The sequence below is a fragment of the Trachymyrmex cornetzi genome, unplaced genomic scaffold (genome assembly GCF_001594075.2).
Source record: "Trachymyrmex cornetzi isolate Tcor2-1 unplaced genomic scaffold, Tcor1.1 scaffold1586, whole genome shotgun sequence".
NCBI classification, from domain to species: Eukaryota; Metazoa; Arthropoda; class Insecta; order Hymenoptera; family Formicidae; genus Trachymyrmex; species Trachymyrmex cornetzi.
This window is the reverse complement of record NW_017296186.1, coordinates 74081-84095: the sequence shown is the minus strand read 5'-3', so window position 1 is coordinate 84095 and position 10015 is coordinate 74081. Positions and strand designations below refer to the sequence as shown.

Sequence of the window (10015 nt, the reverse complement as noted above, 5' to 3'; positions counted from 1 at the left end):
GAGCCACGAGGTCCCTAATTTGACAAATGGTTTACATAATCGGCCCTTTTCAGGGTCAAAATGATGCGTAAAGTCCGACTAGCAACCTCCTTGCGGTAATGCTAATGCTGGCGGTATTCGTTAAAAATGGCCGAATAACTTCAAAATGGCATTACTCGGTAAAAAAAATCGTAGAGACTCGAATTTTTTTCAAATTGTTTGTTGAAAAGTGCACTTTACAATGGTCTATGTGGTATTTTCGATAAAAAATCAGGGCGATCCAGGTAGCGCGTCAAACATTCAAATTTTTTAAGAAAAAAATGCTTGGGCTTTATCAAAACATGGAGATGCGGCATCGACTTGCATCTAATTTCGTATCAAGTTTTTCTTAAAGTACAGATAATTACCTACAAAATGGATAAAAAATCTTCTTGATACGATGAAAATTGACCGAGTTACGCTCATTTGAAAAATAGCAATATTTCGATGAAAAATTTTGTTGCAATAATTTTGTTGCGTAGTGTATATATGTGTGTGTATATATATGTATACATATTTATATGTATGTAGAAATCACAATACAAGCTTTGTATGTTTTCTATTTAGAACATATACTACTGGCAGAGGAATTGTCTATACCGACCCTTATACCGAGGTGATGCCAACATCTGTGCGAGAGAGAAAGGTAGTGAGGTCTAAATGTTTGCAATGCGCACGCGTCAGTACTGTCGTCTGCTGTCATTTATGTGAATTGTACATACAGTTGTGTTAGTGTTTCTTACACACTGATGTTGTTAGTTTACGAATGTACCAGGACGTATGTAGTATGTACGAACAAAGTGGAATGGAAGTGAAATGTGAACTGCCAGGGCAACGGTGGGGATGAGTGGCACATGCGCATTGTAGTCAAATGAACCTCTATATCTTTCTCTCTCGCACAGATGTTCACGGTTAGCGGCCTATCCCTCTTCCGATAGTATATGTTCTAACGTTTTCTATGTTTTTTAAAAATGAAATAAATGATTTAATATATCTATTACCTCGAAAATAATGTTTTCCATTTTTCAATAATTAGACTATTAAACAATTTTAAAAATTATTTTTGAAGAAAACAATAAAAAATATTGAATCGATGAACTTCACGACTCTAAACATTACTATCGTTCTTTCTTAAGAGAAATGAATTATTTTTTTTTAAGGCATATTTGGATTAATGTTTTATAACAACGATTATGTACAAGAACTTTACCTTTGTGGAAACTCCCGGATTTTCTGCACCGTATATAATTATCTGTACGTGTATTTGTATCATGAGATCGTTAATCATTATATTATATCGCGTGCCTACCATGTCGCCGATGTCCCCGTGCAGTCGAAAGGAAGCCCGAAAGCCGAGCCCATGCAAACCAACAGAAAAGATATGCGATTAATGCAGTACTTCACTCCACCTCACCGAAGATACTTCAATTGCTCCGAAATCGAATTTCTCACTTTTCTCACGAAGAAAATTAACGTTCTGTGACTGTGATTGGCGCTTTAACTTCAAAAATGTTGCGTTATAAAAGGGTAGAGCGCGAGCCGAGTATTAGAAGAAAAAGAATTTGATATAATTTTACATATCATAGTGAACAAAATTATAATAGTATCAAATAATTTTTATATTTTGAGAAAGACATTAAAAAACAATATAAGAAACATCTCGGATGCTTTTAGTAGTTTCCAAACTCTTTTCTTAATATTTAAATTTCATGGAAAGAGTATATATGTATAATATTATTATTGCAAGATGGCAAAAAATAAACATTTCTAATTTATATTATAAAGCATTATAAAATCTAAGGAATTAATCAATTAAATGTTGTCTCAGGGTGGAGCAAAGGCAACAAGAAGAATGGCGAAAAAAGTGGCACCAGCGGCATTACAGACGGAAGTTCTTAATGACGAGGAATGGATGAAAGTATTAAAACGGAAAGGCTTAGTAGGCGAGTATTTTTTACGAATATCCTTATATATGTAGATAGTTAGTATTTTTATGATTGAAGCATTACGAAAAGATATATTTGATGCAATGTCTTTATTTAGTAGTGGACGTGTACTCGAATTGGAGTGGTCCTTGCACAGGCATGGTGAGTATTCTGAAGAAGATAAAAATGGAGATCGGAGGCGACGCATTGAGTTACGCAACGGTAATTGCTATAAAAACGATATAAAAAGAATTATATTATAAGAATAAATAAAATAATAAATAATATTGCAACAGCGGAATCCAGATATAAAATTTTATTATCTATTAAACAGAATAATGTAGAAACAATATAGTATAGAGAAATGACATTAATTTTATCCATATATAGAAATTACTTTTTATATCGAATTGATCTTTAATTCGATATAAAAAGTAATTTCTTTAACCTAAATGAACCAGCTGCATAAAGATATTCTCAGCGTTTCATTCTGTTTGATCATTTTTAGGCGAGTTGTGATCGTGTTACCGACTTGAAGAGGTTTCAAGGAAAAAGTGAACCTACATGGATGTTTATTCATGTAAGTAATCAGCACGTAATTTATGCGTGCATAGAAATAATTATTGCAATTGAAAAGTCGGTTTTCTTGCAGGAAGGCCGAATGATAAATTTAATGTTCGGGGCGCATTACCCGCAATTTGTAAAAATATTGATAACCGAGCTCGAAAGAGTTCAAAAGGGTGACGAGCATGAGTAAGTTGGAACGATTGATAATGCTTCTCACGTAAAAGATAGCTTGTAATATCTTACTATATTTATAAAATTTTTTTTTATAATTTAAAATTCACCGGTACATACATATCGCAACATTTTATTTAAGAATATGCGGCCATGTACGTATCGATTAAAGAATTCATTTGTTAAATATCGACAAAGGTCGGCAGAGGTCAATCATCTTTTATAATGATTGTACGATTTGTTATATTGTAAAATATAAATGTTTTATTACTTTGAAATTTCATTATTTATTTGTTGCAATATATAGATTTTCGATAGATGTTTTTGAGAAAAGTCCGGAAGAAATAGTTCGATTGAAAATCCAGGAGAAGGCGAAAATGGCTAAGGAAACAGCAAGGAAATCTCGAAAAGGTACAAAAAATATAGGTACTATCGTATTAAACACTTTAACTTTCATTTATTTTTGAGGCAATAGTTCGAACATGTAAAATTAATTATGAATTAGATTGGAAGTTGCATGGAACTGTATTTATTGCTTAAGGAGATGCTGGAACCATCTGTATTATCGATATAAAACTAGCGTTTTTGATGTTTTTGTTTCTGTCCAATTTCTTCGTAGTAGTTTCACAGATAAAAATTTCTTTTCCATAATTAAAATGTATATGCTAATAATGTACTTGTCTCTGGTGTATTTCGTGTCCAAAGCTGGAAAAAATGAAAAATTACAGATTTTTTTATCCATTTTTATCTCAGTATAGTTACCAACGCTGAAGATAAAATGGATAAGAAATCTGTAATTTTTTATTTTTTTATTATTTTTCAGCTTTGAACACAAATACACTACCGACAAGTACATGCATTATCATGTACATTTTAATCATGGAAAAGAAATTTTTATTTTATGAAATCACTACGAAGAAATTGAATAAAAACAAAAACATAAAGAATGTTAGTTTTAACGATAATATAGGCGGCTCCAGCATTCTCTTAATATAGTAACAAAGACGTCATATAGTTGCTGAAGCTAAGGCAAGGTACGAGGCAGAAATGTTGCATTTGACCACGTCGTTATGCAACGAGACTTGCCTACTGTTGTTTCCCTGGATATTCAAGGATGAAGAGGGACGTAGAAGAGATAAGAGAACGAGTCCACCGTACGTAGAATTAATCGAGGAATTGCTACCAGAGAACTACATGGTGGAACAAGAATTACGTAAACGAATGAACGCGGATCTGCTCCAGCAAATGCTTCATGAAGTATTTCAATTTTTTTTCAACTGTAACTTGTTGCATCAATATTAATAAAAATTTACTATGCTATTTTTTAACATGCTGTAGTCCACGTACAGCTTTACAGATTGCAGTAAACAATTACTTTTTGATGGTAAATGTATGTTTATGCGATTGAAGATCGTTGAAGGAAGAAAGCAACTTGACGTTCATAATTACCTGTGCAATATCTTGTTCAATGAATCGGCGGTACCGGAATCGGAAGACAATTTAAATGAAGATTGGTATGCGCTTTAGTATAATTTAATTAAAATTACACAAATTTCTAATATAAAATTCATAAGAGATAACTTTCTGACCTCCCAGTGAACGAGAATGGATTAAAATGGATTAAAATTTTTATCCATTTAAATCTATTCGAATGCGTACTTTAATGGCATTTATGGTCTATCATTCTTTAGATTAAAATTGTATTAAAAAAAATTTTGAATTGAACAATTCACGATGCACTTAAAGAACTGAAATTTTCTTTAGATTGAAAAGCATAGAAACGTGCTTTATGCAATTTCTATAAATGAATAAAAATGCATTGGGATTGAAAAAGATTCATTCCAACGTTCGCAAATGCATATTTATAAAAATTTGAATCCATTTGGATCCATTCTCATTTACTAAGCTTATATGATATTCTCACATAGTCGAAATAATACACCTATAATATAGACAGTCAAATCATTAATTATTAGTAGTAGTACAATTATAATATAATAATAATTAATTTTAATTGTTATTATAATCAATTTATATTTTATGTATATAGCTACGCCGGAAAACATCGTCCAGCTTTTGAAGTTCCTGATAAGGAAAATAAAAAGTTTCCTTTCATTTGGACACCTCCGAACCCCAGAAACAAGGCTACCGTTTTTCGTACAATATTCACTGTTTATACTAATACAATGTATCCGGTAAATATATTTGAAAGGCATTTCTTGCGGCGATCTTTTCTAAGATTTTTCAAGGATTTAAATTGAGAATAACTTTATGTATAACTTTACAGTTGTACATAAAATTAAATATAGCCTAATTATAATTCCAATTATAAGTTATAATATTTGTTTTAATTATAACTTACTTAATCTAATTATATTATTTGCTATTTTAATTCACAGTACGAAGATAAGATAGCTAAAGTACCAATAACCGTCTTCAAATATGATTATACGCGTAAAAATGATTTAAAAATGGTACTGGAAATGTTTGATGATGATGTTATCAATTTCGGTATATTTGAATATGATAAACCGCCTGAGGCTAAAATGATTGCCAAAACTATAGAGGTGTTTGAGATGAGTACAGAAGAAAAAACGGGGTAATTTTTTTTATTTTAATTAAAAAATTTAAAGATTTAATTAATTTTTTAAAACTTAAAGAAATTAATTTTAAAATCACGGTAATTTTTTTAAAAGCTTTAAACAGTTAATGTTTTATCACTTAAATCTAATCAATTTATTATCATTTCTCTAAAATACTGCATTATATCATATATGTAGATATGATTATGTTTTTAAATTTTACATCTTTGTCAATTTTTCAATCACAAATAATCAATATATTTGATTAATATTCTCAAGTTCTGAAAAAGTAATATAATACATCACATTAAGTATTTAATCTGTTTCATATCTATAAAGAGAAAGCTAATTATTATAATATATAGTTTTATTTGTGCACTAAAGTACTTTATTTTTCCTTCACAGTTACGAAATATTTGTCTGTACCGTAAAAAAAGTAGGTTGTGAGGCATTTTTGGGCTTCGCCGGGATCGGACCTTTTCATGTGAGTGAAAATTTGGAGAAGGCTGTTGAAGAATCGAAATTATATTTCCCAGACATTGTCGCTGTAGAAGAATCGCAATCGGACGACGAGGAAAAACCCGAGGAATTAATAGAAGAGTATCAAGATGATACGACGACAACGTAATCTGGAGACACTGATAGTGTTTCGGCGCTAAGCCAAGCGCAGCGACACTGCCGTGTCTCCTTTACGCGAATCTGTCAATATTTCCAGACGGCGATTATGGGATCTCAACAACGGCTGTCCCGATTGAGTTCTAAATATGCTCAATCGATTGCATCCGCTCAGAATATATAATGAAAGTGTTTTTGTTTTTTCTCTACATGCTCTACGAGCGGAGATATTGCGATGCAAAATGATGCAAAATCCGAACCAGAAACATTTATTTTAAGAAACGTCGTCGTCGTTATCGACAGGGCTATGGGGTGGGGGAAATGTCCTTTTGGAGTTTTTGACGCAAGAGGCAAATGTGGCGCTGGCAATGTGCATGGTCACGTCACATGTATCTATTTTCTGTGGCTGATGATTAGGTTAGGAAAACTGTCACATCGATGGCATGGCATAGAGGACACGTAAGTGACATACACAAATTAGACTTGGTCGACATGTTTTTGCACGAAATGAGCGAATCTGGTAAAAAAAATGTATCTGGAGACACTAGTAGTGTCTCGGCGCTATTTACCCCGTGGACCGAGATCGTTAAAGTTGATCACTATTCAGGTTAGGATTAAATATATGTCTGTAAAGCAGAATTGTTTAATCCTTTATGCCATCAGATGCAACAGATTTCCTCTGGATATCTGTCAACTTTAATAATTATAACAATTAATAACTCGGTTCGCGGTAGTGCAAAAATACGTCGAATGTTTATTAATATCGAGGAGGTTCGATCTTGTATGTACATTCTATTACGTTAATTTATTATAGATATAATTCCAACAAAACCGTTTGAAGAAAAATTATTTTCTAGATTATTTCGATTAGTAGAAATTACTTAAAAAAGCTGTTAACTAATAAGGTGAATCTTTTACACAATATAATATATCCATTTTTTTTTATTTATCTGAAATCTCAAATAATTTTATGTTGTTATAGACACATGAAGAAGAAGCAATCTGTGATTTGATATCGTCAGCAGGACAAACTGTCCAGATTTCCAATAAATTATTACCTTTGAAGTTATATCAAATTCTAGCAAATGGCGAGATGAAATGAAACCAGGGCTTGGTTTCCTACGTAGCCGAGAATTTGCATGAAAGACTTGTATACGTTTGATACTAGCTTAGACAATGCACGACATACGTATGATTTAGTCTGCGAGTCTTATAATAATATTTTTAGATTTGTATAAAGTATACAAAAAATAATTAACATTTCTAATTGTATATTAGAATCTACGTGTTTTATAGACATACAGTTACCAACTTTGGAACAACTTATAGAATTATTTAATGATGATTATTAAAAGGCATAGGTGAAATGGGAACAATTGAAGGTCTGATGTCACATGAATATCATTATGTGTCTGATATTGGTGAAGATACGATACTTCAGTGTCCATCGTGCCATTTCTCTATTAATCAAAGTATTTTCTAAGACGACGAGTTGTCCAGAATTTTGTTAAAAAATTATATTTTATTTAACAACTAATTGATATAAATTAAAGGTATAAGCATGCGAACGTTATAAAAAATATATTACATTGCATAAACGATAATTGCAGGTAGGGCATACATTTTTATTAGACACAAAGTATTCATAGCCATTAGAAGCGATGTTTATAGAGCAGAATAAATACAATATTGGATGATTGCTTGCATTACACGATTGGTAAACGATTAGTGTTTGCGCGTCAATCGGATTATCCTTACATAATTATCATTAGCAAAGCGGCAACCCAATCGATTCCTTTATTTGATTCCTTTATTTGAAATTCATGATGTGAATAATTCAACTTATCATGAATTATCGTTAAATCAGATGAATGATTATTTCGATAATATAAGTGTTAAAGATTAGAGATATAAACGTGTACATTGAAACTAGTGAATATTATATATTATACATGTTTATATTGTACACATCTTTACAACAAATGCAAAAACTGTAGATTTTTGTGATTAACCTTCATATTATTTAAATATACCTATAAAAATTCAATGAATGAAGAGTTAGCGATTATTTAACAATAATTAAAACTTTTTATGTTTAAATAGTTCAATATCTGATAAGACGTTGATCATGATTGAACCTAAATCGAGAAAATTGAGATTTGCATGCGATTCCATCAGCATCTGTCTATTTACATTACAATACTTTTTTACTGAAAATTCTTTTAAAAATCTCAAATTTATAAGTGCTATATCACTTTAAAATGTTGATATTATTGTAATAGAGTTGCAAGGCAATAATATATGCAGAAAGATATCAGAAATAAAAAAAAATGCTTTACTAAATATATATAATATTATATACATATATTTGCTATAAAAAATAACATATAAATTCTTATTTTGTTGACTTATAAACGTTATATGAAAGACATAGTCAAATTTATAAATACTTATTAAAGTTTAAAAAATATTAGGAAATATGATAAGATATATTTACCAAGTTAAATTCTACCTTGACATTTTTAATTACAATTATAAAACGATGAGGTTGGCGGTGAGATTTTTTGAGTTATATTATACAAAATTACCTTTTTAAAAAAAGGTAAAAAAGGCGCTAAGAATGTGTGCTCACTGAAAAAAGCTATTTATATGACAAAATCTAAATGATAAATATTGAAGAAAACTGCTATACCAAATTAAAAAATACAACCAAGTGGTACTATCTTTAAAATGACACGTATTTATTTAATAAATGGAAAGCAACCAGTATTAAAAAAAAACTGCTATACAAAATTATTAAAAAGTACAACCTAAGTGCTACTATCTATAAATAACGTATTTATTTATTAAGTAGCACTATCCTTATTATTTACTTATTATTTATTTATTTCAAATATTTCATTTGTATAAAAGATTTGATATTAACAACAGGCGCCAAGATAAATTTTATCAAATTAAAAAGTAAAACCAAAGTGATACTATCTTTATCAAGTTAAATTCTACCAAATTAAAAAATAAAACCCAAGTGGTACTATCTTTGTTATTTTTACTTTACTCTAATATGTCATGTGTATAAAAGATTTGATATCAACAACAGGCGCAAAGTTATTTATTTATGAATTTTAATGATATATATTATAAAATTTATGTTGAGGCTGATGGTGGATCGTAGTTAAAGGTGCTAACGAAAATACAGAGTAATAGTGCAGGCTTTATTTGCAGTACGAAGTACAGAACGACAGTTTAATATGTGCACTAGATAATAAACGAATACAGACTGACTGAGAAGACTAGAGAGAATGTACGTTGGTAGAACATGGTTGCCAACCAAGAAGAACAGAAATACTTGTATCTATAACAGTAAAGGCTGATCCGCATATTGCAGATAAACAAGAAAGAAATCGATAATTAACACTTCCTCTCAATATGAGGATTGCAATCTTTAAATGACACGCAGTCCCAACAAGTCGAGACATCTCTTGAGTTTAATCCCGCCTAACGCCTTCGTCAGTACATCAGCGGCCATGTCCTCGGTTGTAGCGTGGGAAATTGTCAGGTGTCCAGCGTCCAGGGTTTCTCGAACGAAATGGTGTAGAATATGAGGCATTCTTTTACAAACCGAACACTTTTTTTTCGACATTTTTAAATCGCTTCAAACTTTTTTTACCAATTGTAGGTATAAAATAAGCGAACACGTGTATCGGGATTTAAAAAAAAAATTTATTTTCGAAGAAATAGCGATTTTAAATTTTGAGTTTTATGGTAATTTTGCCTTTTATGGTAATTTTCAAGTCGTCGTATCTACGTCGTTTTTTATAGTAGAATAATTTTTTTTTTTCATTTCAAACGTTATTTCGAATTAAATATACAAAATTATATTTAATGTTTCTTTTAATTTGTTATTGAAATTCAATTTCGAAATTGTAACGTACATACATATTATTTATTACATGTAACATAAATATTATTTTTTGATACGTTACAATTTCGAAATTGAATTTCAATAACAAATTAAAAGAAACATTAAATATAATTTTGTATATTTAATTCGAAACCTTCGAAACCTAAATGTTTCAATAATTGAAAATATATCATTGTAATAAAAATGTTGTACACACTTTCGTTTCATCATTGATT

The 10015-nt window shown here is 30.4% G+C and overlaps 1 protein-coding gene and 1 pseudogene across 1 annotated transcript; both read left to right on the top strand.

Annotated features, from left to right (window-relative positions):
- The first annotated feature begins 1438 nt into the window (after positions 1-1438).
- LOC108758530 (uncharacterized) lies at positions 1439-5891 on the top strand. The gene is made up of 11 exons (XM_018503536.1): positions 1439-1545; positions 1847-1961; positions 2062-2165; positions 2452-2523; positions 2596-2696; positions 2989-3092; positions 3697-3938; positions 4020-4195; positions 4732-4876; positions 5081-5280; positions 5669-5891. The coding sequence occupies exons 1-11, from the start codon at positions 1528-1530 to the stop codon at positions 5889-5891; spliced, it is 1500 nt and encodes a 499-aa protein (XP_018359038.1). The 5' UTR covers positions 1439-1527.
- A 294-nt stretch (positions 5892-6185) lies between these two features.
- LOC108758529 (probable proline--tRNA ligase, mitochondrial) lies at positions 6186-7575 on the top strand (annotated as a pseudogene).
- The last annotated feature ends 2440 nt before the right edge of the window (positions 7576-10015 follow it).

What these genes read in the sequence shown, in the direction of transcription:
- LOC108758530 (XM_018503536.1), top strand. An exon ending in TCCAGCAAATGCTTCATGAA is followed by an intron (nt 3,939 to 4,019) that starts GTATTTCAATTT and finishes AACATGCTGTAG; the next exon opens with TCCACGTACAGCTTTACAGA. An exon ending in AGTACAGAAGAAAAAACGGG is followed by an intron (nt 5,281 to 5,668) that starts GTAATTTTTTTT and finishes TTTCCTTCACAG; the next exon opens with TTACGAAATATTTGTCTGTA.